We start from the raw sequence: 27,315 nt of genomic DNA on the forward strand, positions 1-27,315 counted from the left end.
ATGAGGAGCAACGAGAAAACATGCTGGCTTTTCTGTGCTAAGGAATGTAGAGCTGCTGTATAGGTTCATCTTAATTCTGAGTTGAAAAATCCACCAAAGGCAAAATGTTGAAGAAATATTTATTATGAACTCGTAATGTGTGCATTGTTTAGTATTGGGGTACCTGCCAGCGTGCTCACCTTCACGTGCCAGACAAAAAAAAGGGAATCTTTTCATCCTTACTGACCAGAGGTCATAAGGTTGCAAGTACACCCGTGTACCTACAGCTCTATGGCAAGAAGGACCAGCCTGGCCAGCAGTCTCCCATCCTTGCTGCTGGAGACTGGATGCAAAACGGCTTAGCAGAAAGGAGACACCATTTGTGCAATGAAGGCTCACAGCACCATCTGCTGGGGCTGCTTGTTGGCCCCACAGCAGGAAAGGGCTTGTGTCACTTCCATGGCAAATACAGGATAATTTTCCCTTTTTCTTTAACATTGGAGAGCCAGAAGGCAGCTGAACATTCTCCTTAAGAAACCTTTGCCCATGGATGAAAAAAAGAAAGGAAAAAGTATGCATTAGATAAATCTCTATGTTGTGGTTTGGTTCAGTTTGTGGTTTTTTGGGTTGTTTTTTGGTCGGATTCAACTAACTTCAGCACCTCTTTCCTACCCTCAGTGTCATCTTGTATGTCCTTTTCCCTTGCCCCTGTGCAGCACCCCAGCCCTCCTCATTGCCCCCTTTCCTTCAGCTCTGCTTTCCCTGGCTGGGGGCGGGGGGGGAGGGCCACGGCCATGCTTTGAACAGGAAATCTATATTGCTCGAGGCTGGTTTATAATGCTATTTCCATGTTTCTGCAGAAGGTGCACAGGCTATATGGCTCAAGTTTTTACCTGCTGCAAGTCTCCGAATGTGGCTGCAAGTTTAGAATTGCTTTGGTCTGGCATGGCTTCTTCCTTGCTATTGACAGAAATAAACAGATACCAGAAACAGGGACATCTTCACCAGCTCAGGGTGCTCAGAGCCCCATCCAGCCTGGCCTGGGATGTCTTCAGGGATGGTTCAGCCACCACCTCTCTGGCCACCCTGGGCCAGGCTCTCACCACCCTCATCATGCTCATGTCCAGCCTGAATCTCCCTTCCTTTAAGTTTAAAGCCATCAGCCCTTGTGTCACAACAGGCCCTGCTCAAAGTCTGTCTCCATCTTTCTTATGGGCCTTTTTTAAGCACGGAAAGGCACAATAAGGTGTCTCCCGGGGCTTTCTCCGAGGAGAGTGGGGGGCGCCAGGGCCGAGCAGCTCCGGGGCTCCGCCCCGTCCAGAATTCCGCACTCCGGGTTTCCCCGGCGCCTCCCAGGCCGCGCCCGCTCCGGAACTCCAGGCTCCGGGTTTCCCCGCTGGCCCGCGCCGGCCCCGCCCCGCGGCTCCGGTTTCAGCCGCTGCTACAGGGACCCCCAAGATGGAAACGCAGGGGCTGCCCGCGGAGGCGGCCCGGGCCCGGCCCGCCGCACAACATGGCGGCCCCGCTGCGCCGCCCGCCGCCCCGCGCCGCCCGCCCGACTGGGAGCCGGCGGCCGCCGCCGCCTCCTCCTCCCCCGCTGCCAGCACCGCCGCGTCGGGCCTCTACGTGAGCTTCCCGGTGCTGCTGGTAGAGGAGAAGCCGGAGCCCGGCGCCAGCCCGGCGCCCAGCCCCTGCGCGCCGCCCGCGCCGCCCGCGCCCGACAGCGACGGGCTCCTGCTCGTCTTCAACGTGGTGCGCGGCGCGGCCGAGGCCGGCCTGAGCGGCGGCGAAGCGGGGCGCGCCCCGCCCGGCCCGCCGCCCGCCGAGCCGCCGGAGGAGGCCCCCGGCTCGGCGCCGCCGCCGCCTCCTCCCCCGGCGCCGTCGCTGCCCCCCGCCGGCGGCGATGGCGGCGCGGAGGACGGCTCCTTCTCGGGGACCATCACCATCAACAACCAGAGCCTGCTGGTGCGCATCGAGAACGGCGTCCTGACGCTGGGGCCCGGCGCCGAGCAGGCCGCGGGCACCACGCCGCCGCCGCCCGCCGCGCCGCCCGCCGCCAGCCCCGCCGAGCCGCCGGGCGGGCCGCGGCCGCGCTCGCCGCCGGTCTTCCCGTGCCCGGAGCCGCGCTGCGGCGAGGCCTTTCCCCGCAAGCAGCAGTTGCGGCTGCACCGCCTCTCGGCGCACGGCGGCGGCGGCGGGGAGGACGGCCGGGGCGCGGCGGGGGCGGCGGCGCGGCCCTTCGGCTGCCCGGTCCCGGGCTGCGCCTGGTCCTTCGCCACGGCCTACAAGCTGCGGCGGCACCTGCACTCGCACGACAAGCTGCGGCCCTTCGCCTGCGCGGCGCCGGGCTGCGCCAAGCGCTTCACCACCGTGTACAACCTGCGGGCCCACAGCCGCGCCCACGAGCAGGAGGCGGCGCACAAGTGCGAGGCCTGTGGGCAGCGCTTCCCCAGCGCCGCCCGCCTCGCCGCCCACCGCCGCCGCAGCCACCTGGAGCCCGAGCGGCCCTACCGCTGCGACTTCCCCGGTAAGCCGCCGCCCGGCCTGGGGGCTGGGTTCTCCTTCTCCCCGCACCCTGGTAAAACAAACACCTCGGCGGGTACGGGTGGGGTCCCCGCGCTGAGTCCGTGCTGGGGCTCGGCTCGCTTTGCCGCGCCGCTGTCCCTCCATCCGTGTCTCATCGCCCACTGAGTCCGGAGGAAGGTCCCCCCTCCAGGCCACCTCTGTTAGCAACACGGAAGGTTTGGGAGCTGGAAGGTGCTGTGCCTTGGTGCTCAGCCTGCGTGCGGGTGGGTATCAAGAGGATGGACCAGACTGTTCACAGTGGTGCCCAGTGACGGGGTGAGGGGCAGCGGGCACACACTGAAACACAGGAGGGTCCATCTGAATATGAGGAGAAACTTCTTTCTTTGAGGTGCCAGAGCCTGGAACAGGCTGCCCAGAGCGGGTGTGGAGTCTCCTTCTCTGGAGACATTCAAACCCACCTGGACCAACCCTGTGCGATCTGCTCTGGTGACCCCGCGTTAGCAGTGGTTGGACTGGGGGGTCTCCAGAGGTCCCTTCAACCCCAAGCAGTCTGGGATTCAGTAGCGTTGTGCTGGTGTGGTGAAACACCTTAAGTCGCAGCACATACGTTGTGAGGCTGGAATCCTTGTAATCCTTGTCTGTGGGTGAAATCCTGAAGCCACTGAAATAAATTTGTTGTATATTTCTCTAGTATTCAGTGCACAAGAATCCTAACTATAATGTAGATGTGGGCTTAGGGACATGGTTTAGTGGTGGACTTGGCAGTGTTAGGTTTATGGTTGGACTCAAAAGATCTTTCCCAAGCTCAGTGATTCTGTGGTCTGTGATTCTGCAGCTGTTCAGTGGTATACTGTGCTGTATGTGTTTTGATAGCACACCTTGGCTAAATAGTTGTAATCCCTGCAACTAGTGTCGTTTAGGATTGTGTGTTTGTCGTTTCTATGTGCCAGGGTGTAATATCTTTGAAAAAGGATCATGAACGTCCCTCCAGAAAAGTTGGGAGGTAGAAAACAATGTGATTTCCCTGATTTGTTTTTATATCAAACTGACGTGCTGTTTCCCTTCTATTCCCAGGCTGTGACAGAACGTTTATCACAGTGAGTGCGTTATTCTCCCATAATCGAGCCCACTTCAGAGAGCAAGAGCAGTTCTCCTGTTCCTTCCCTGGCTGTAACAAGCAGTATGACAAAGCCTGCCGGCTGAAAATCCACATGAGGAGCCACACAGGTATTCATAAGGGTGACTTGTACACAGAATATGTGGAGAGTGGACTTCAGTTTGCTGGGAAAAAATGAAAGTCATGAAGGGTGAAAGGGCGACAAGTTATTTAGAGTCAGGGAAAGTGTTTGATTCTTGGCCCTCTGGGGGTTAGGAATCTGCTGAATGAATTTGCAAAATACAAAGTAGCTACGGACATGCAAAGCTGGGGCTTTTTGAATGCAAAGTCTGTTCAGAAAAGTATCCCAGCTCTACTCCCAAGTTTATAGACATTCAAAACATTGTCTAAATTCTATTATTAGTCAAAAACAATGTCTAAAAAGCTCTCAGAACACTGAAATGTATGTACCAAGGTTTGGAACAGCAAGAAGGTAAATTTCAACTTAAGCAAGCACTCCTGACTTCCAAGGACCACTGCTGAGCTGAAATCCAGCCTTTTAATGTTTTAAAGACAACTGTGTGTACACTCTGCTGCCCTCTGGTTTCCTGTTTTCATGGCTTTACTGTGTGGGGTTTGCTTTTCTGTCTTTTTTTTTGTTTGGGGTGTTTCTTGTTTTTGTTATTTTTTTAAGTGTTGTTTACATTTAGTGAAGACATGATGGAAGCTGGTCTCATATAATATACTGTATTATAATCAATATATAATCATGGGTCATGAAAAAAGAAAAGAATATCAGCTGTGGTTCTGTTTTGAATAATGCTGTTGCTGGTTTTTGAAGCACCTTCAAGATAGCTCAGATTGATATGAGATGGATTGAAAATCACACATGATGGGCTTGAGTTAAAGACGACTCAGTACCAGCAGGATGGGGCATCACAGGAACTGCAGGAGAGGGTGGTTGTGTCTTGCCTTAAATTAATCCAGTTTAAGCAGCTCTTGAGATTTCCTAGTAGCAGTGTGTATTTCCAAATTGAATTATTGATGTAACCTTTCTTTGCTTAAGGTGAAAGGCCTTTTATCTGCGACTTCGAAGGTTGTGGCTGGTCTTTCACCAGTATGTCCAAGCTGCTGAGGCATAAAAGGTAAGGTAGCCTTTTCTGATTATGCCCTTTGTTTCTCTTCCAGTATTTAAGCGGCAGTGAATTTAATCATGCCAATGGCAATTTCCTTCCCTTGCAGGAAACACGAAGACGACAGGAGATTCATGTGCCCAGTGGAAGGCTGTGGGAAGTCCTTCACGAGAGCAGAACATTTGAAAGGCCACAGTATAACTCACCTTGGCACAAAGCCATTTGAGTGTCCAGTAGAAGGTATTGTTCCACTCTTCTATGTGTAAACTGGTATTTGGTGTGTATATTGCCTAAAGATTTTATATGGTGTGTATATTCCCTTTTCCCCACATGCGAGCTTGTTAGAGGATTGGAACAATTTAGGGCGAGTCTTCTAACAGAGTTTGAAGAAGTAAAACTAAACAGAAGACATTGTAACTATATGAGCAATCGTTCTCAAATTTATGGATTGCGGAGAAAACATTGCTTCATTTTCTAGCTTGATATTTATTTTTTCTTTATGATGAACAGGACTGTTTTATTCTGAAAAGTCCTGCTTCTCATAGTCAGAGCTGGAATATTCTGCTTCATAAAGTAAAGCAGCTCTGCTTGGTGATTGTTTCTCCTTTTAATGGTTTTGTCAGTGGTTTTCATTAAGACTTTAAGATGCCACAGTAGGCAAATGTTGTGTGTTACACCGAATGATTTAAGAGTTTCTTGTTGTCAGAAACAGGTTGTTGAATTATCCTATGTGGGAACGGCGCTACCCACTGAATGTCCTTGATGTAAAACGAGGAAATCTATATTTGGCTTTCTTCTGATTCCTCTGGCTGTGCACAGGCACTGCAAAATAGCAAATAGAGTTCTGCAGAGCGACTCTGATTCGTTAAGATACTAAATATGAACATCAAATTGAAATTAGATGAAACTTCAAAGCTTTGAATATCTTCTTGCAGGCTGTTGCGCAAAATTTTCAGCACGAAGTAGTCTGTATATTCACTCCAAAAAACACCTGCAGGATGTGGACTCATTGAAGACTCGTTGCCCTGTATCGAGCTGTAATAAATTGTTCACTTCCAAACACAGTATGAAGACGCACATGGTCAAACAGCATAACTTCAGCCCAGGTAAAGCATTTGTTTTGAACTACAGGAGGGTGCAATGGAAAAATGAAGTGTTTTATTAAGGAAAAAGTGTATTTACTGATGTTGAAATCTGAGCTCCATCGATATGAATGGCAGAATATTCAGTGAGACTGGGGTTGGTTTTCCTCCCTTAGAATTTTTAGTGGGACTTGTAACTGAATGTCAGAAAGTGAGACTTGAGCTTGACCTCTGTGAAGCTGTAAGAAATTGGAGCTTTTTGGAATGAGGTAGAGCTTATCCTTCCCTGCACCATCTGTAAAATGTCATCAAGAACTAAAAGCACTTCTTTTTGTGCTCCTTTTCTACTCCTCTACAACCTGAGTCAGGGTTGCCTTAGTGTTGTCTTTTGGCAAGTACTGTTGTAACTGAAATTTCTCAGTGAACGAGTGACTTTCTCATTTCAGTAAACTGCTTTTCCTTTAATCTACTAGCAGAGAAGTTGGGAAGTGCTTTAGTAGGCTGAGAATCTAGAGTTTTAAGCTTGCTCATTCATATTTTTCTACCCATTGTTTGATGAAGGTCTGTCTTCTAACCAAACCCCTTCTTTCCCAGATCTCCTCACTCAGCTCGAAGCAACCAGCTCCCTCACACCCAGCAGTGAACTTACCAGTCCGGGCCAGAGCGATCTCAGCAACATAGACCTCGTATCCCTGTTCTCCAACGTGTCAAGTAACAATTCTGGAATTGCAACAGACATGGCGCTCGTGAACTCGGGGATCGTCACGATCGATGTCGCTTCGGTGGGCTCGACGCTCGGCGGAAACCTGCCTGTCAGTAACAATTCTTTAAGCCAGGCGGTCGATCCTTTGATCCTGGTGGCCAGCAGTGACATGCCGCAGAGCCTGGACAGTTCTCTCTTGCTGGGAACCGGCACAACAGTTCTGCAGCAAAGCACTTTAAATTTGGATGATGTACAGACTGTCAACGCGGAAGCCTTGGGTTCGCTGGCATCTCTGTCGGTGAGGAATTCCAGTCAAGAAGTGCACGGTTTGACATCCAGCAATAATTTAACAATCGACACGGCCACTTTGACTCCTTCCAGTAGCCTCGGCGGTACCAATGTGCCTGAGTTACTAACGCCGACTAAAGTTGAACGGAATTTGCTTCCTGGCTCGGACGTTGTCAGTCAACAAGAGGGCAGCAAAGTAGTGACGCAGTTTGTCTTCTCCAACCCCCCGGGGAGCTACAGTGCCCAGAAAGAAATGGATCTTGGCACAGTGACTGGCAGCTCATTCTTGGTGTGCAGTAATTCTGTTCATTTTACCCCTGGATGACTGAGACACCCTGACTTTGGGGTTGTCCATCGCTACTTCTGCCTCATAGGGAGACTTTTCTCTCAGATTTTGCAGATCGTGTGTTTTGGCTTTTTCTGATGAAGGATGTTGATTGTTATGCTGAATGGTGTGTTGTCAGAAGGAGGTTCAGTGTGGTGATAAGTTCTCTTAAGAAATACTGGAATTCCAGTGGGGAGAATTAAGGGAGAACCGTTCAAAGGTTTATGAGAATACCCAAGAATATGTGGTATTTCTTCTGCATTTGGTTCCAGGGAAAGATTTGGGCTCTGAGAGTAACTGAAGCATTTTGACATGAGTCCTCGTTCCCATTTTAAGTACTCTTCCCTTTACTATGTTACTGCAGAGGTAACTTCATTTAGATTACAAAGTAAATGCTTGCCCCATTAAAAATCTGAACACTTCTAAACGTGGTGCCCACTTCCTTTTGTGTTGAATTGCACATATTAAGTACATGCAGCAAATTTATTAGAACTAATCAGAAGAGCATGGGAAACCAGCATTCAGTGTTTGCAGTGTAACATAACTGCACCTGAGAACTCTTTAGTCTGTGTTCATTGTCTTGGTTTGTTCTTGCATTCAAAAAACTTTGCCTCTTTTATTTTCCCTAGGAGAGCAGCGGATCTGCAAGAACAGACTACAGAGCCATTCAGCTGGCCAAGAAAAGAAAACAGAAAGGGAATGGCAGCAGCACAGGTGAGAAGCCATTAATTATGCACAACTTACTAAATACAATTACTTAAGGTTTTGAGCAGGTACCTGAGTACATTCTTAAACATCCCATCTGGTTTATTGCTAGTTAAAATAATTATGCACGCGGTATACCATCTGTTACTCGGGATAATCACATTCCGTCGAATATCTAATTCACTGTAAGTTTACAAAGAAATCTGCACCGTATGTTTTATGATTGTTAGAAGACACCATCCCTCCACATCTTCATCTGCTTTTTATTTTCTTATTAGAGCAAAAAAGATCATTTTCTTTCTGTTTATGCTCTTGGTCTTACCTAGTGGATTCTCTTTTACTCAGTACAGACAGTGTAAGCATCAGCTGGATTTGTTTTGCTTCCATGTTTCACTCAGTAACAGTGTTAAGGAATTTATTACTTAGTTATCTAGAATGACTCAAACCCCTCTCTTAGATTTTAGCCATGTTGAGCGTTCTTGTGCAGGGTGAGGTTTAGGTCACGATTTCTTTGTCACAGAGCTGTCTGATGTGAATTATACATCGTTACTTTGTCAGATCAAACGGGGCCTGTGGCTCATTAGACTTGTTTGAGCTCAGGCGTTCGAGTTGTGTCTGTTATTGGGGCTGGGGTGCCTCTTAGTACCTTCCACCTCTGAAAATCAAGGTGATAATTTTTAAGGTGAGTTAAGGGACTAGTTCTGAATTGGGCACTGTCAAGTTTCAATGCTTGTAAAAGGCATAACTGCATCAATCTATCTGGTTAGTGAATCATCACATGGAAGGATAACTGCTTTACGAAGCTATTTCTAAGCATGCTTGTATCATCAAATGTGTCTTTTGGACGTCAGTTTAAAAAGATGGTTACACTTAATCCGCATGTCTCCTAAAGTGAGCTCAGAAAACTCCTATTTCTGTTCCTACTCAAGCCTCCCAGTAGTTCCCTCCTCACCAGCTGCTGCCTTATTGCTGCTGTGCGCTTTTCAAAGTGGTGTGAAGGGTCTTGTGTTCCTTATTGGTTTAACTTGATTGAATGAACACTGGAGAGGGAAGTTCAGTGTTTAAAGAGAAATTACTCAAGCCTTTTATTTACTATAACAAACAAAACTAACTTGTGATACAAGCAGCTAGTTTGTTGTGTTTTAAACTGAAAAATGCTCAAGGTTGTGGTAGTTGAATTTCTGTGGCCTATTCTACTGAATAGTCATTGAAATCTTTCCGGAAATAGGTGAGCTTCACTGTGTTCTTTTTGGAAAAATGACGTACGTGACTTCTCAGGAAATGAGCTGCAAAACTAACAATAGAAATGCTTCCTCATTCCTAACTCTACAAATATGCTGGTATTTGTGTGCTACCACCAGAGTGAGCCCTAAGCTTAGCAGTTTGTGCTGTGGTTCTAAGTGCATTCATGTAAAAAGATGCTCAGTCAGCAGTTGGAGTTCATCAGCTCGTCGCTGTCTGGCCTTGCAGCAATTATCAGATGGTGCTTAATTACATTGCAGTGTTCCAGGCCTTTGCGTAGTGTAAATAGCTGCAAAAATTGAAAAAATACTAGCAGGAGACTTTGGCAAATCGCTTCTGACCATGTAAATATTCAAATTGGTCTCTTTTTTTAGGGGCATCTGGCTCTGGGCAGAGGAAAAGCAAGGGTGGGAAAGTAAGCCCCACCAGCTTTTCACCCTCCACCCCTGGCAGTCGACTGGGTGGCAACATAGTTCTGCCAAATGGAGGGCTGACCATAAGGGACCCGGCCACCGGAGCCCAGTACGTGCAAATTCAGCTGCTTCAGGTAAGAGCAGAGGAGGAAAAACATGCCCTTCTTCTTTGTTACCCAAACTGGCACATTTATGGAAGAATCTGACTCCTTGTGGACTAAGGTAATAATGCCCCTAGAAGGGATCCTGAGATCTGCAGTATGTACCATGTACTTTCCCGCGAGACTGGCTTTAGAGAGATCTAGAAATGCCTGAAAACAGAGCTGGTTCAATCATACAACTGCTGAGGACCCAAACAGGTGCATTGTGGAAATGGGTGAGATATTTTTATTTGGTTTAGTACTTAGAGTCAGTTCAGCCTGGAATATACAGGCACTGTAACGGTGGGGAACATCCTGTTCAGGTTCTTAGGCTGGATGCACTCGATGCAGGTAACACTACAGGGGAATGAAGAGTTTTAGCAAACTTGTGTTTTGCATGTGAGAGTTGTGATCCTTTAAGGGCTTAGGACTTCTTCCTCCAGTCTGCTTTTGTCAACACCCTCCCATATTCTTACATTACTCCATCTCTCTCTCTCATTTACAAGGTAAGTCAGTCTCATTTACAATGAGACTTATGACAAAATACCTTCAAAATGGAGTTTCAGCCTGAACTCTTCTTTCTCGAAATTGTTGAAATAAAGGTTAAGATTTTTTCTTTTCTAAAAATACCTGCTAATCCATGTGGGCTGATTAGCAGAGCATGGCTGATAATACATTTTTGGCCAGGTATATCTAGTATCCAGAGAGAGGGTAAGTTAATTCCACTTCATTCCTGACAACGTATGGTATGGAGGAAGCTATGGGCTGAGTTCTCCATCTGTCTCATTTTCTCTCGAGTGTAGATGTTTGTAAGTTTGATGTTAAGTATCAGCTTCACACAACACCATGAAACTTGTTGCATATTTGTGAGTGTTTGGTTTGTTGGGAGGTGAATCGTTCCTTCCTTTCCAGATCTTGCCAATTTTCCAAGCTGATTATGATAGGTTAATAGGCTGTACACTGAGCAAGGTTCAGATTTAAGTAGCAGTTAATATTCCATGTATCTTTTTGGATAAAGCTACATTGCAGTAGCTTTATCAGATTTTGTTTAGGTTGCGAGGCTGAGTGAAATTTGCTATATTGTGCTGGAATGTTTGAAGTTCTAGTAATCACATGATGTCTCTGCATTAACAGGATGATTCCCCGGGAGAGGGAGATTTGCCCTTTCAGCTGAGCTCTCAGTCCTCCTCGTCACATTCTCAGCTTACAGTGGATTTACCTGTTCACATACTTCAGGTACAGCACGCTGGGTTGTGTTGCTTAGCTTGAAACAGAGGAGAGTTTACTGTGGAGACTCTGGTATTCAGCCTAATGAAAATAACTCCTTTTCCATTGGGACTTTAATTTCACTTACAAGAAGCAGTAAGCAGAGAGCTGCACTGCAGCATTTATCTTGTGTTACCAACCTTTGACACATCATAGCTGGTTGTTTTTCTTCCTCTGTTACCGAGTAATGAATAACTAAGTGTTACTCATTTATTACTGAAGTGCCTCATCCTTGTTTTCCTGATCCCATCCTATAGACATTAAGTGGGTCTAGAAAGAGGATCAGAATTGATATGTAACGGGCTACAGGAAGGGTGGGCAAGTGGGAAAGAAAATCTTGAGCATGGATTTCAGACCGCTGTGTGTTTGGGAATGGCAGATTAAAAAGTGCTCGCTTCTGCAGTCCTTGGTTTCATTACTTGCCCTACTGAGTATCAGTGGTGTTTGAACACAGAAAGCTTCCTGTGGCCTCTTGTGTAAATGTAGGAGCAGCTGAGAACTGAGCAGCAATTAGTGTGTACAGAAACTGCATTTTCTACTTGACTGTGTGTGGCTTCAGTTTTTATAAACTCTGCAATGCAGTTATTCTTACCAAGGGTGCTTCTCTGCGATAGAAAATAAAGCTTTTGTGTTAGTGATAAACCTAAAGCTTTTGTGCTGTGATAAACCTAGAAATCCAAGAAGAGTACTAGAATTGTTGGCCATGGTGGACAGTTAATAGAGGACGAGCAAATAGTCAATGATTTTAAATTTATCTCCATTAGTAACGCTCATCTGAAATGTTCCAGTGTAGCGGTGCTGTTTGAGTGAGACCCCAAAGCAGGAAAGCTTTGGGTTTCCTGTAAACCGTTCAAAGCATTTATCTGATGTTGGATAAATGGCAAAATAATCTTACCGAGAAGCATTAAAAACCTGTGGGGGTGAAAACACTGAACTTGTCCTGCTCTTTGATTTAACAGGAACCACACAATTCCGCTGAAGATGATGCAGGTTCTGATAATTCTCAGTTCACTGGAAGCACAATCAACTTACAGGATCTGGAATGACCGTTACGAAGAACAGTTACTTGAAAACAAAGTGGGCAATCGTGTCTCGACAGAGTGAGATAACTGTGGGGGTCTTTTTCCAAGGAAAATATGGAAACTAGGAATACTGGATTATGGTTGCACTCTTTGCAATTTGCTAAGGACAGTTGCAACTGAAAGGTTTTTCTTAAATGTAAATCCCACTTGATGTGCCTGTGTAAGATACCCCGTCTGCCTCGGGGTTGGGGAGGCCGAGGCAGACGCTGTACAGTGTTGTTTCAGGGAGAAGTACTGTATTCAACTTCAAACTGAGGTAATATTTACTGTTTTCACAGGAAAGCAAGTATTCTACAGCTAACAAGTACAAATTTCTAATCCTGCCTACAACAGTTAAAACTTCCCTTCTGGAAGGAACCAGTGTTATTGAGGAATTAAGAGTTAATTTGCGAGTGTTTTCCACACACATAAAAAATAATGGTTTCGGCCCCTGTGTTTTGGCAGAAAACTGGAATAAATTGTCCCAAGTAACAAAATTAATGTCCTATGCCATGAAAACGAGATGCTCTAAAATCTTTGTTTTAGAAAGCTAGATTCTAAATGTTAACTTAGCTGTGAATCAGTTCGTAGCTCATGTTGAGTTTCTCCCTTTCTTTGCTCCTGTGTCCCGAATACTTTGCTGAATTCTTCCAGCAAAACTTGAAAACTACAATAGAACTGTACTCACTGTAAGTGATTTAGCTACGAGTCCAACAGCATTGGAGAGGTTAGTTTTATGTTTGTGTTCCCTTTTTTGGGAGGAATGTTGACCATAACCTAAACGTAAGCACCTTGATTTTATCTCATCTATAGACTGCTGCCAAGTTACCTAGAAACTGGTCACTATGTTATTTCTTTTTCAATTGAACACTGTTAACACTTGTTCTTTATTGATATCCCAGAGTGTCACGTGCATGTGGAGCTTCCGGCTGGTTTACAGAATATACAGTTGTAAGAGTTTTATGAGGGGAAAGGAATTGTTACCTGGGAAGATTTGCCCCATTGAAAACCGGCAGTTTGTCTTGAGGACGGGGGAGAGGTTGTATGTACTCTACTTACCTGGATTGCAGTCACTTAAATAAGCATAGGGTTGTATAGGAAAAAACACCACCACCTTTGGTTACATTTTGAGGTAGTAATTTAAATGTTTCTTATGGTGATGTACTGAATGCCTATAAAACTATGTATAGGAGTTTGATAAAAGGGTGTATGTACTGTTTTTTATTCTCAATGAGGTGTGTGTATGCACGTATGTGTATTTTTTTTTTACAGAATAAGATAATGTCATGCAGAAGAACGTTGTGATCTTTCTAATCTTGCACATATTTATTTATTTTACAGTTATATCGAATTCACACGAGGTCATTCAGAAATGCTTTTACTTCCTGTGCCTTTTGAACTATGTACATGTCCAGATAAATGCTCTTTTGGTTGAAGACTTGGGGAGGGGGAAAAAAAGTATCCAGGTTACATTCAACTTCAGCTCCTGGTTTGTAGGCAGTATTTTATCTTCTGGTTGAACCAGTTCTATTTTTCTATCTGTAGCTTAACTGAGCATTGAGGTCTCTCTGTTCCTCTCACCCTGAGTTTACAGCTTATGCCCAGGGAATCTCTTAACCCTCTCAGGCTGGGTTTCCAAACCAAAACTAACTGGTAGATGAGATTTTGTGCCTGTGACTGCAGCACAGAGTCCATCTGTCCCGAGAGGTAGGAGGGTTGAGGAATCGTGCTGAACAGCAACTACGGGGTCGTGTGCTCGTGGTCACCGTGCTCTCCCTGGAAGCCGAGGCACCTTGAGCTCCCAATGCCTGCGTTATTCCGTTCTCAACAGCCACACCAGTTCTTAATCTACTAAAATGGCCAAGGAACACTCCTTTGTTTGTTTTTTTTTTCTTTTTTTGTTATGGGACTTGCAACCGAATCTTTCTACTTGTTAAAATGTACCTCACTCAGCTTTGTAAGTGAATGTAAAGTGCTAACCTCTTTGGGACGAAAATGGGATCACTTGGCTTGAACTCCATTGCTGGCAATGGATGCCTGAAGAACTGTTGGTGCAAAAGGGTCAATAAAGGCTTTTTTTTATGGTCAGTTTGTCCCCGGGTATTGTTCTTTGTATGGATGCATCTGACATAAAGCTGATTGTTAGCAGCTTGATTTATGCAGAGCTGTGTCTTTCCTTCACCTGTGTGCTCCGCAGAAGTGGGGTGGAATCTATAGCAACCCATCCTTTGGATTAAAGCATAGCCTTAGTTTTTTATAGTTCTGCAACAGATTTGTGGTTATAATCCAGGTCTGTCAGGTGTCTGGCTTAGTCGTGGCATAACAGATTTTTACCCAGGACTGTGATAAATCTCCCTAAATCAGGTTTGTAGGGACGGTGCTATTTGTGTCAAACAGTGAATGAGAAGAGCGTTGGTAGCAGGAGCTTGGAAAGCAAAAGGAGAGAAGTTTAATTTATTTTCTTAGGCAAAAGATCAGTGGGGGGGAAAAATGGTTGCGTGACACAACAGCCTCCCCTGGGACCACAGGGTGGGAGGAGATAAGGAATTTCGCAGGCCCATAAACTGGTCTAACAGGCTAACGCATGGCTAACAGGCACTATGAAACACTTTTCTAGAGCAGCACCGGCCCTACCCGCTGCGGTTCAGGCTCGTGCTGTCAAGTGAAATAATAGAGCTCTTCTTCCTTCTCCTTATCCGTTTCTTCTTGGCTGTGCTTTTCCTTCTGCCTCCTGGCAGGGGGCTTGGAGCGGAACACCAGCCTCCTGCCGCTCTGCAGAGGGAAAAGGCGCGAGTGTCAGCGCTGGGGGGCCGAGCCACCGCCTGAGCCGGCTCCGTGCCGCTGGGGACATGGCCTCTCACTCTCTGCTTTTTAGGCTGGTTTCGGTGTGTCTAAGTGTGGTTTTTCTATCAGAAAATAAGTGTCAAGCATCTGAAGGCCACGCATGCGCTAGCGCTTCAGCTTCTGCAAGGTACTTACTACAACTGTAACTTTTCTGACTAAAGGCTTATTTGTATGATCTCAAGAGGATGGGAAGTTGGGATTTTGAAGAAATATCTGTGGGAGCCTGCAGAACTCTCTTATTTTATCTTAGCAGGGACTTGTGATGCCCGTTCTCCATCACCTGTGCTTGGGGTGTGACTGAGAACTGGGGCGTCCTGTGAAACGTGGAGCAGGAGCCATGGCCTGAAGCTCCACTTTGTGCCTCCTGAGGGGCCAGAGCTCAGCTTGGGGTAATGCAGAATACACCAAGAAAGATGCGGTTTGATGGTACGGCTGAGCTGATCTGGGGGCTTGCTGCCTTTGTTGGGAGCATCCTGTTGCTGCCTGGCTTCTCTTTTGCTGATTTTCATGCTTTTTTATATTGCCAGGTTAATAAATTGAAACGAGCTTAATGAGAAAATCGGCAAGTAATGGAGGGGGCCATGCGGTCAAGATACAAGGACAGAAGGATGATGGAAGGACATTGAGCTGGAATAACTTGCACTATAACTGGCTTCCCAGCAGTTGCTTAAGATCCATCAGTCCTGTAAATTGGCCGACACCTGAGTATGGATCCACCCCCTCCTGGGTATGGAGGCTCCTGGTAACCCTCTTCCCTTAAATGCTTGATGTTCAAGCACCCCCAGTTTCTCCAAGGTGGGCTGATGAGATGAGATGTTCCTATGAATTATCTCACCTTTATCTTTACGGTCGCCTGTGATCTTTCCAGGGCCCGTTGCAATCTTTCCTCCTGCTGCTGCTTCTGTTGTCTGAGCTTTTCCTCTCTGAACCTTTGGAAGGGAGCACATAAAGGATGGGTTAGATGTGGTGTGCAGCCACACCGAATGTGCTTTTGACACATGCCTTGTCTGATAGCGTAAGGCCGGCGGAGCTTCGGGTGTAGCTGATGCTGGAGGTTGTTGCTGTGAAGGTGGTAAGAGGGAAACGCTTGATGCAGTTGATTCTGTTCTTTCCAGAGTGAGCGGAGGAAAAAGCTCATCAGGCTTTGCTAATGGAGATGTCAGCTGGTTGGTGTCTGTGACAGACCTGCTCTGTACCACCTTCAGGTGGCTGGTGCCTCGGCAGCGGACCAGGGTTCTCACCATAATGATGGTGATTGTGTCCTAAGTTCTCACCCGTGCAGCCAAGTCTGTGATGTACAGATGGGAGCTGGAGGGTTTTGCATCTGTGGAGCTAAACTTTGCCTAAATGGGCACCGTGGAGGCTGGTGCTGGGAACTGGCTGCAATTCCTTATGGAAATGCAGCATGGGAACAGAAACAGGCTCGAGCTGCTGAAAGCTGCAGTGCAGAGGAAATGAATTCTTAACCCGTGATCATCAGGAAGTTTTAAAATGCTCTTTGAAGGTTTTTTTGATTGGTTGCTTTTGCTTTTTATTTGGCGGGGGGTCGGAAGGGAGGTCTCAGATTCCCTCCTGAATTCTTCTCCTTCATCCCAGAGTAGAATAAATGCATCTTAATTCTTTAGTAAGTTAAGAGTGCAAAACCATTCATAGAACATCAGGAAGAAGCATCACACCCTTTTACTACAAAGGTGAAAAATGATGCAAAGCCAGAAGCAGGGAAATGTCACTGTTCTGCTTTTAAATGCTCACACTATTACTTTTTTCCCCTTTGCTGGATGTGACTCACCTGGGGATGCCCAGATAACAATCAGCTGTCCAGTTGCATCTCTGCTGTTAGCAAGGAGAAATTTCACGTGTGTAACTGAGCGAAGAAGAATGGGTCTCATCTCGGAAGCTGATTTTATTGTGCTAATTGGTTACTATTTTAATTTAATAATACAAGTTAACAGTTTTGTAGAAGAAACATTTGAAAGCTGCCATTGCTGACAAGTGCGCCTATGGACTCTTGAACGCTGGCAAAATATCAGGGTGTGCCAAATAACTACAGAGGAGAAATTTTCTCTTTAATTAGTTTAAATATTGTTACTGCAAATTATCTTCTTAAAACGGTGATTTTCATAATTGAATTTACTCAGGAGATAGGGTGGTTTTTTGTTATTTATTTTGTTTATTTGTGGGTTTTGTTGTTTTGTTTGTTTGGTTTTAATTTATTTTCTTTCTGCCCTTTTCTAATGCAGCTTCCAGGTCTTTTCTAACGTACCTGTGGGCTCCTGATGCTGATCAGATGATGCAAATACTATCAATGTGAAACCATTACAAAAGTAAAATGGGATGTGTTGTCACATGGGCTTTCAGATTGCTGTGACAGTGTCCTGGCTGATTCTGGCTCTTTCAGTGGCTTTGCTTTTGACTGTCAACATTTAAAAACAGAGGTCCCATTTCCAGAAGAGTGTTTTATCTTACCTCAATCTCTGTTCCTTTTCTTTGGCTTTCTTAGCCTGTTTTATATTTTCTGGTGGGATTGTCTCCAAGTAGTCCAGTAAATCAATGAGCTGCTTTTCTATCACCTTTAACATCTCCACAGGCTCCAGGTCTGTCTCATTTTCTCCAGTCCAGTGGCAATAGACTTCCAGCACCTTCTTGTGCAGGCCTGTGAGCATTTCATCCTGGTGATGAGAGGAGACACGGTGAGAGCACAGCTGGGTGCCTCCCAACACCCCTCCAAAAACAAGGGAAATTAGCACACTTTAATTCTCTCAACAAGACTCAGTTTCTTGTTTCTGGGTTTGCTTAGCACCAGTGTCTGGGGTAGGTGGTTGTACTGAGCCGTTTGTCTGCTGCTCTCATCTTCCCAGCTTTCACAGAATCACAGAATGTCCTGAATTAGAAGGGGCCCACAATGATCATCGGGTCCAACTCCTGTCCCTGCACAGGACACCCCACAGTTCACACCGTGTGTCTGAGGACATTGTCCAAATGCTTCTTGAACACTGTCAGGCTTGGGGCTGTGACACCTCCCTGGGGAGCCTGTTCAGTGTCCAGCACCCTCTGGGTGAAGAACCTTTTCCTCATGTCCAACTGACCCTGCCCGGCACATCCTCCTGCTGTTCCCTCAGGTTCTGACATTGGTCACTAAACAGAAGAGTTTGGCGCCTGCCCCTCCTGCTCCCCTGGTGACGAAGCTGTAGCCACCATGAGCTCCCCCCTCAATCTCCTCTTCTCCAGGCTGAACTAACCCTGTGACTTTAGCCGCTCCTCATACGGCTTCCGCTCCAAACCCTTCGCCAGCTTTGTAGCTTCACCAACTACCCAGCTTTGCTGTGGCCTGGGACATGTTGCAGGTGCCCGGTTGCCTCTGCAAGCGCTATTCCCACCTCGTAGCAGCTGCATGGACTAGGCACGTTTACCCCAATTTGCTGCCTCGGCCATGCCCCAAACCTGCCCTTGCTGTATCTCCCCTGCTGAGGAGCAGCACTGGTCCCCCCAGTGCAACCCCTGTCCGCTTTTTTCCCAGGATGGAGCTGGCTGGTGGAGAGGAACCATTTAATGCACATGTAATCCCCCTTGCCTTGATCTCAGGATGTGCTTGGTCATCAGTTTTGAGCTTCAGATCCGCTACTCTCCCCTCTTCTTTGGCGATGGAGGATTTGAAGGTGGCTACCTGCTGTTTCAGCTCTGCCAATGTCTTCTCCCTAGGCCAGAGGAAAAGGAGGTTGTTTTGAAAAGGGCATCTCTGGAACACGAGCGTTCTGCTGCCTTCCAGCCTGGGGCCGTCCCTCCCGCTGCCGGCAGATGGAGGTAACACTTCATGGCATTTCTGGGGAGCCTGAACCCACAGTTCTGAGAGCAGAGGGATCTTGTGATTTTTCTGGACTAACAGTCCCTGTGCTGGTGTGGGGGAGGGAGAAAGCATAGCTAATATTAATTATTTTTTAATAAGTCAATGGGGGAAGTAGATTACATTTAAAAACTTGCACAAGGGGATAAGCTGCACTTTAAATGGGATCATGTGTGCCTGCCTGCTGTTGAAACACTATATCGCAATTACACTTGGGCTCCCTGCTGCCTTCCTCTAGGAAGGGTTTGCATTGAGTCAAAATAGATGCTGGTCTGGACCACTCCAGTACATGCCTTGTTTCTTCCTTTGGTCTTTCTTTCTGAGAATTACAGGATACTTCTAGCTTATGTCTGCTCCAGAATGCTAAATGCATCAATTCCTCAGCCTGTGCCTCGAGGACTAAGGAAATAGTCCCCATGTCAAGTCTTATCTCCTAAATTATGTAGATGGGACACTCCCCGAGGAGCTCAGAAGATGGTGAGTTGGATGGGCTGCAGCTGGGCTCTAGGCTGTGAGAAAGAGACTCTGTTGTGCTGCATGAGCAGCACTCTGTGCTCTGCAGCCTGATGGTGCTGCTGGGGGTACAGGGGGGGTCACTTATGTTTGAAAGCTGGGGCACAAGAGCCCCTTCCTCACAGGATCACACTTACCTGCTTTCATATATGGTGACAAAAGTGTGTTGGACCTTCTGCAGACTTTCCTCAGTCTCCTGGGAATTCTGGATGAAGGACAAATTCTCTTCCTCCATCTCCGTGAAAATAGACAGCAGTTGTTGGGGATCAGTAAAATACAAGTCCGGCTTCTGGAGTGGAAAACACATGCAATGAGGTTTTTGTCCTCCTTTCCCCCTTTAGCTTCTTTTCCATTGAACTACATGGAGGTTGGTCTGCACCAGCCCTGGATGTTCAAATGCTCTCCCATACTGAGGGGTCCGTGAGCATCCACGTGCAAATGTTTTCCACCTTCCTGACGTGTGTGTAGCTTGATGCTGCCTTCGTAGCTCACCCCCAAAACAAGTGGCATTTTGGGGAGTAAAAAGTGGTGCAAACTTCTGTGAGTGAGAGAACTTCGATTTCAGACACAAAACAATAACTCTGCTGATATTATATGACATCCTATCTCACTGGGGGATGGCAAGCTTTGAGGTGATGGTAGGTTTTTGCAAAGCGGAGGGGGAAAGTTAAACTAAAATGTTTATAATGTGTTGCTAAACATGAACATTTATGAACGTATAAACATACATATTAGTGGCTACAGTAACTCCTCAATACCATAATGAATGGTTAGAAGGTGAGATAAACTATGAACATCAATAAATGACACAGGACAAAGAGAAAGCGTAAATATTTCAACATGAGACTTCCTGACCTCATCTTCATCTAAGCAGGTTTCGCTTCCTGCAACCTCCAGTGAACCTCTGAAAAAGACATTTTGTGTATCAGGCCCATAGAGAAACGACAGCACAAAGAAACCTTGTGAGTGAGTTGTGAGCACTCGTTTGCTATTTGCTTCTGAATTGTCCTTTGCACATTCACATGTTTGGTCCCCCATGGCTGTGGGCCATTTGGGGGTCAGTAGAAGGTAGGGGTCGCACAGACGTGTAGCGTGGGAGCCACGTCTGTCCACAAGCAAGTTCTGCTCAAGGCTGGGCTATTGGGCAGAGGCAGAGGCAAGAGCCTTGATCAAAAGGCTCAGGCAGCGGCACGGCAAGTGTAGAGAAAGCCTTGTGCTCCATGTGGGATGTGGTATTGCTCCTTAACTACATGGTGTGGCCACCATTGGCGTCTGCAGTGTTTACCTGCCCTGGGAGGAGACTGCTGAGTACTTCTTCCTCTGCACCGATGACTGCCATTAACCAGCAGTGCGGCCTCTTCCACCCCTCCTCAGCCCCAGGGACAAGCCCAGTGCAAGAGCTGGAAGAGCAAGGCAGGAGGTGCCGGACTGATGTTGGGAGCAGAGTCCGCTCATCGCCTTCAATTGCACCTGCCCCTCTGTGCCACAGCGGGGTGAGAAACCTCCGTTTGCATCAGCTCGCTGCCAGCCCCACTTGTGTCTGCATCGTTCCTGCTGCGGGGCAGCAGCCCAGTAATTGCAGTGGCTTCACAAGGGGTGGCACACAGCAGCCCCGCTTCAAAGAGTGCCTGCAACACTGAGTAGAGGCAGAGGAAATGGCCCTGCCAGCAGTGACTTAGTTCCAACTCTATCGATAGCCAGCTTTTTTGGCCTCAGGAGACCAACAGCCACTCTTTGCTTTTCCAGGCAATTTCCTTTTTTGCCTCAAAAATCCAGAGCTGGCCATACTTGCATCACATTCCCACCTGCCTCTCCACTTCTCAGGTGGTCCTGCCTACCTTGCAGTGTTACCCCCTGTATCCCAGCCTGTACTGTCTGAAGGCTCTTACTGAAAGTAAACGGTCACTGCGGTGTGAGTCTACAATGACTTTTGACCTTCATTAATTCCAAAAGAACAGGCAACTCCTTGCATGGCAACTGTGATCAACAGAGAGAACCTGTAACTCAGCCATAATAGGCCACAGAGAAGCTTTGCTCCAGGACAAATGGGCAAGGTCTATGATTCCTCCAAACTCTTTGGGCAGCGTCTCAGCAGAGGGTTTGAGGATGAAGCTCTGTTGGAGCAGGTGCACAGGTACTGACTTGCACACCTGATGGCTCTCTACTGGTATTTGGATTTGTTCCAATGAGACGGAGGTCTCGGAATGCTCGCAGTGAAGGTGAGGTTTCCTCTGCACTGACCCCCAGTCAGTTGGGTGCTCTCTACAGTACCAAGGTTGGCATTATCTTGTACTTACAGTTTTCCTGTTAGAGGCTTCAGGAGTTTTTTGAGCTGTGGCCTGATGTCCTGTAATGAGCCTAATCTCAAACTTCTTGAAGACAGCGGGGGACCTGGCGCATCCATATCACTCATACTATTGCGACTGGAGCTGTTTGTCCTGGTTTTGCGACCCAGGTCTGGAGACAAGAAGAGATGGACCCTTAGAGCAGGGGGCTGTCCCTGTGAGGAGGGGGCAGCTCTTCCCTGGCTCTCACCCTGCCCTGGGGTGGTGGGACATGAGGCACTTTCTTCATTACCTTTGGATGCTGTTTCCAAATCCTTTTCCTTTGTGTGTTTTTTGCCATGTTCCTCCTGCCACTCTTTTGGACACACTTGATAGAGGAAGTCCCTGTATTTCTTGTAGTCCCGCACAGTGTTATTGAATCTGTATATATCACTAGGGTGAGAAAAGTGGATAAAGTTTGTTAGCTGAGGAGAAAGCCTCTGTTTCAATGGGTTCTTTCTAGCTCTTGATACTCATCTTCTCCCAGAAAAGGGACAAGAGGGTACATGTCTACATGGACATGCAAAGACAGATGGGAACCTGCCCTGCGAGCTCCCTGTAGTTCTCACGTGGAAGCTGTCTGGTCATGTCTGCGTGGCCAGGTGCTCGATATGGCGCTGGGTGTGCTAATGTGGGAATTTTTACTCGAAAATGAATGAGAAATCTTGCCAGATCAACTCATAATCCGTATTTTTTTTTTTTCCCCTTCTTTTCACAGCTCAGCATTAAAATGCATGACTTAGTTTTGTTTGGTTTTTAATCTCGGACAAGGCATTTAATTTTGGATTTGGAATATTTACACCTTAAAAAAAATAGTTGAGTTGGAACATTTTTAGAACTCTTTTTCCCCGATTCCCTTTTTTCCCGAGGGCTGTGAGGGAATTGCGCTGTAGGGGCTGTTAAAGGCCAGAGCAGGAACAGTGTGCAACCGTTACCTTTCGAGGTTCTCTATTTGGGAAGTGATTGCCTGGATTTCCTTTATTTTCTTTGTCTTTGCTGTGGTTTCTTTTTCAGAACTGGGGAAGAATGCACAAACCATAAAACAATTTAGCGGTAAGTGGGTAGTGAATTGAGGTACATATAAAACAGTGAACAAGACGTGGGGGTAGCACTAGAAATCTCTTATAGATGCATCCCAGATGATGCTTGTCTGCTGCCTGAAGGCCCTGCTTCTCTTGGCAAAGAGACGATGGGGTCCTAGGGACACGTTCAGGTTAAAGCCTCCCTAATTTGGCTGCTGCTGAGTATCAATTACTATTTTGCCCTTGTGATAACCTATCATGGACCAAAATCCTTAAATTGCTTCATTTAGAGACCATTGCTTCTGTGAGGGGTTGGTTGGGCAGAAGCATCTCCCCCTTGTAACAGTGTTGTGCGAAGAACAGAAGTGGTGGGGTCAACAGCAGATTCCTTGCTGCAGCCAAGTCAAGGGGGTTTGCAATGAGGGGACTCCCCAGCTGTTCGTCTCCTTCCTCTCTCTCATTGGATGTGTGGGGTGAAAGTGCCACCAGGACTAACTCTGGGAAAACTCAGACACAGACCACCCAGGGATGGATGCCAGCCAAAACCCTGCTCGAGCTCAAGCAAAAGACCTCCTGTGTCCAGCACAAAAGGGGACACAAGTGCTTCACTCAGCTTCCATTACATTTTCAGGGCTTGAACCGAGCTTTTATGTTTCTCCTTCAGTAACTCATCGAAGGTAGTAGCATCCTCCTCCAGGTAGTATTCAGCCTTCTGCAGTTTTCTTTCCTCGTCCTTTATTATGTCCTCCATCCTTTGCATCTCATCTCGCTTCACTGCCATGGCATACTGAAATGAACCCGAAAGGCAACACAGTCACCTCGGCTGGTTGTTTTTAAAGGTAAGTTGGTTTTGCTTCATTCTTGGTTGCCTTTTTACCTTACAATTGTTGGCAGAGAGGGTAAGGATTTCAAACCAAGGTATGTGTCTTAGTGCAAACGAGGTACATAGAGGCCAGGAGATGTTTCAGAAGCAGCACAACAAATAAGCAGTGAAACTAAGGACAGAATCCAGAAGTCTCAACACTGTGTTAACTTCTGGCTGACAAAGATTTATTCAGTTGTGATACAGCACAGTAACAGAGGTGAATAATGGGGATAGTCCCAGTTATAAGTTATGTATGGGAGCCAAGAGGTCGGTATATCTGCACATCTCACAAACGAAATAGTTGCATGGCTACTACTGGATAGCACAAACAACCTATTTGTCCTTTCTTACTTGGTTGAGGGTTGCCAAGCTATAGGCTATGATTGTCTTTAACACAGGACTTGGACAATCAGGTTGTGAGGTCTGTGGTTGTTGTGGCCCTCGGTGTGATCTGTAGGCAATGGATTTCATGGGAAAAAAACAAAACAGAAGAAAGCAACACAGCGAAGAATCATTAAATGAACAGAAAGTAATATTCTTAAAGTCAAGTACCTCAAGTAAAAATATCTCTCTTCTGCCATTTACATAGTCACACAGTGGCTCCTTTTTTACTGAATAATCTGAAATGAGGATATAAAGTTGGTCAGACTTGAGGGGAAAATATGACCAAGGCAAAACACAGTAAATGTGGAGGCTGCTGTCAGTATGGATGTGGTTGGTGTTGGAACCAGCTGTACTGATTATTTTGTTATGGTTTTGGCCTTGTTTAGGATCAGGATCATATGGGCTTTTGTGGAGTAACACCAGGTAGAAAAGAGTGGAGAGTCTGGTCCTTATAAAGGTCAATGTCCTTTAGACTCTAAAGGCGAAGCTACTCCTCATGTCAGAGGCACTACAAAGACAATAACTGTTCTCTACCTCCTTTCATGGCTGTCTTCCATAAAAGACTCTCCTGAAGAGTTCTGAGTCTCTCTTCATTTGTTTCCAGTTTTCTGTCCTCCTCGTCCTCCTCCATTTGCAGAGCTTTCCTGCCATCTTTTTGCTTTGCTTTTATTTTAGTGGAGTAAGTCATTTTCTCGTGGATTTTCATGGTCTTCATCCTTTCACGTTCCTATGAGGAGAAGCCAGTTATGGGGACAGATTGATTATGTGCTTCGTTTGCTGTGTTTTTTAAAGAAATGAGTGGTTATTCACAGTAGAGAAATTTGCAGGCTACTGATATCCTGCTGATGCATGTTTGCCTGGTTTATTTGACTAATCTCAATGATATTTTCTCTTGAGGCAACTGAAACACTTCATTTCTCAGCATTTGTTCTCATTAGTTTGTTGATTTGTATCCTGCATCCAGCCACCAGCTGTACCAGTTTGTACCTACTCACTGTCCTCATTTTTCCTTCCTGGGTTATTCCTGGAGGAGAATGGAAATTTTCAGAGGTTCATCCTTCAAGTCCCCTAATAAAAGGGAACAACAGGACAGCCCATGCTCAATACCAGCTCAGTCCAGCTTTCATAAAGGCATGTAAACCCTCAAGTTTGGATGGAGAGCATCTATTCAAACCCACTCCAGAGATTTTTGGAGGGTTGTTCGTGCTTTCACATGAGTTGAAGTAGAATTTGTTGCTCTCTGACCATTTGGGTATGGGTTGGGCTGAGGACATCACTCAGTAGACATCCTTAGTGTACGTCTTCCTAAGACCTTCCCCATATATATACATCTATATATATACATATATATATATACGTATAGTGACCTTCAAACCAAGCTAAAACCAGACTGTGAGTCCTCAGTGTGAGCTGAGGAGGCTTGCCTAAGCTTGTTTGGAGGCCTTCATTTCTGATTTAGAAAGAAAGACCTCTTGCTTCCACACTACTGCCTGGCTTCTGCAACCACATGTGACAATTGGACCTTTCAGAGGTGCAACAACCTCTCCATGACTTCTCACCCCCTGTGCATTGCAGGCCCTAAGGAAGGTCTGCTGCAGAAGGAAGAGATATTCCTGACATCAGTTCTTTGGTCTGGTAGGCTGCAATTCCCTATCTTATGGAGAGAAACCTAAAGCATGAAACCCATGTTGTCCTTCTTCCTAGGCATTCATTTCATTGCCAGTTCAGAAGAAGGTCACATCAAACATTGGGACACAGCTTCCCAAGCAGAAGTCAAGCCTGTTGAAGTGGACAGCAAGAGATCTTGCACCAAAGCTTTATGGTAAAAGAACTGGCAGGTATCTTCTCCAGGAAGAGGAGTAAGTTGTAAATCTACCTTGAAGTAAGCAAACAAAGTGACAATATCTGGGTTTTGCGCTAGCAACCAGCAAGCCTGTGCTCAGATCTGCTCTTGGTAAAGTTAATCTCACATCATGGACTTCAGTGCACTTGAAGCTAATCTGGGGAAATTTCAGCTGAATTTGGTAGCTATTGTTTCTCTTATGCACGGAATTTTGATATGACTTTATGTTGGCTGGTTGCTTGCCCTAGTGAGCTACTTGTGTGTACATTGGACTAAAGCACGTATACGTACCTCCTTGGCTTGTTTTCTTTCCTTGTTCCTTATTGAGAAAATATCAATATCTGGAGCAAATGTAAATGGGTTTTCCATTGGTCTTTCTTCAAACTTTTCTGGGATTCCTGCAAAAAAAATGGATGAGGATGTAGCAGATGAGAGGCAGAATATCACGACCTGGTGCATGGGGACTCTGATCTTTTGTGTCACAGCTGAAGGGTGGGCAGGCAGCTGTTGTCATCTAATGATGCTGAACCGAGAGCAGGGAGCTGGATATGGCTTGTAAGAAGCCAGTGATAGAACTGAGACCTCTCTAGTGTTTGTGTCACTTGACCATATCTGCTGATCCACTTGGGATTTCAGCCAGGGATATTTGTAAGTCTGGAACTATTTTACCCGTCTCATGTGATTGTGAGCAGAAGAGTCTGTAGATGGGCCTCTCCTTTGATTTAAGAACAAAAAGCTACCACAATGTTGTGACCTTACCTGGCCGTTCAAGTTGGATTTCCATTCTGGGTTTGGAAGAAACACTTCCAGATGTTGAGTGGAGATGGTGTCTTTGACCTTGGCCCAAGGAAAAGCATAAACAAATCAATCAAATGCCAGTTACTGCCAGTAGGGGATGCAGTAGGTTTTACAGCAGTGATGGGCTTGGGTGCTTTCTGGATTTTAACCGAGCCTTTTGCATCTGCAGAAATCAACACAAAGTTCCATTAAAGTTGAAAATGTTTGTGTTCTGACCCCTAAAAGATATATTTTCATCCCTGGCTTATGTGAAAGCTGTGTAAAACACAGTTCTTACACACACATTGATGGAAAAGCAAAGGCAAACCAATTCGGAGATAACAAGCAACTCAAGTCCCTTGCTTCTTGTTCTACCCGCATCTCTGGTTCTGATCCAAACCTACACTTTGTCATCCTCCCATGACCGGTTCATGAGCAATGTTTTTAGTCCCTAAGGCTCTTAACCCACAGTGCTGAAGCAATTTCTGGTTCTTGTGATAAGGCTGAAGGACTGTTGGACAGCACAGACATGCTGCAGGGAGCTCTGTTGTGTTTAATTTTAGGCTGGCAAACCACTGAAGGCTTAGTTTTTTTGTTTCTTTGTAGTTGTTACTATGGATCTTAGGGGAAAAGGCATAATTGTAATGATCTCACTTACAAGGAACAGATAGACAATTGTTAAAGTTATCCTTTAATCAACAAAGGCAGCAAGCTGGGTGCAGGGAGGTGTTAGTTCAATTGATGCGATTCTGCTGCTGGGACCATTCCTGGTCTGCACTGATATAAGACACAGCAGAAATTATCCTCTTCCGCTTGCACTAGTTTTAAGGCTATTTTAGAGCATCGTTTTTTGCTCTGAATAGCCTCCAGTTTTTATGTATTTTGAGCTAAACTCATCTGGCCTAATTTCCACGTACGTCCTTGGTGCTTTGTGTTTCCTATT

At 46.2% G+C, this 27,315-nt stretch overlaps 2 protein-coding genes across 2 annotated transcripts; one reads left to right on the forward strand and one right to left on the reverse strand.

The window, feature by feature from the left end:
• Positions 1-1,437: 1,437 nt before the first annotated feature.
• Positions 1,438-14,041, forward strand: ZXDC (ZXD family zinc finger C; the record flags this gene model as incomplete). Its single annotated transcript, XM_080350625.1, has 10 exons — positions 1,438-2,506; positions 3,580-3,732; positions 4,668-4,746; positions 4,844-4,974; positions 5,670-5,840; positions 6,411-7,096; positions 7,762-7,846; positions 9,454-9,626; positions 10,767-10,868; positions 11,858-14,041. The coding sequence occupies 10 exons, from the start codon at positions 1,438-1,440 to the stop codon at positions 11,942-11,944; spliced, it is 2,736 nt and encodes a 911-aa protein (XP_080206751.1). The 3' UTR covers positions 11,945-14,041.
• A 576-nt stretch (positions 14,042-14,617) lies between these two features.
• Positions 14,618-26,379, reverse strand: CFAP100 (cilia and flagella associated protein 100; the record flags this gene model as incomplete). Its single annotated transcript, XM_080350187.1, has 13 exons — positions 14,618-14,731; positions 15,639-15,732; positions 17,270-17,472; positions 18,375-18,498; positions 19,295-19,446; positions 20,013-20,061; positions 21,455-21,874; positions 22,417-22,497; positions 23,127-23,290; positions 23,921-23,988; positions 24,287-24,479; positions 25,887-25,993; positions 26,355-26,379. The coding sequence occupies 13 exons, from the start codon at positions 26,377-26,379 to the stop codon at positions 14,618-14,620; spliced, it is 1,794 nt and encodes a 597-aa protein (XP_080206313.1).
• Positions 26,380-27,315: the final 936 nt, after the last annotated feature.

Source organism: Nesoenas mayeri, assembly GCF_963082525.1.
Source record: "Nesoenas mayeri genome assembly, chromosome: 10".
Lineage (NCBI taxonomy): Eukaryota > Metazoa > Chordata > Aves > Columbiformes > Columbidae > Nesoenas > Nesoenas mayeri.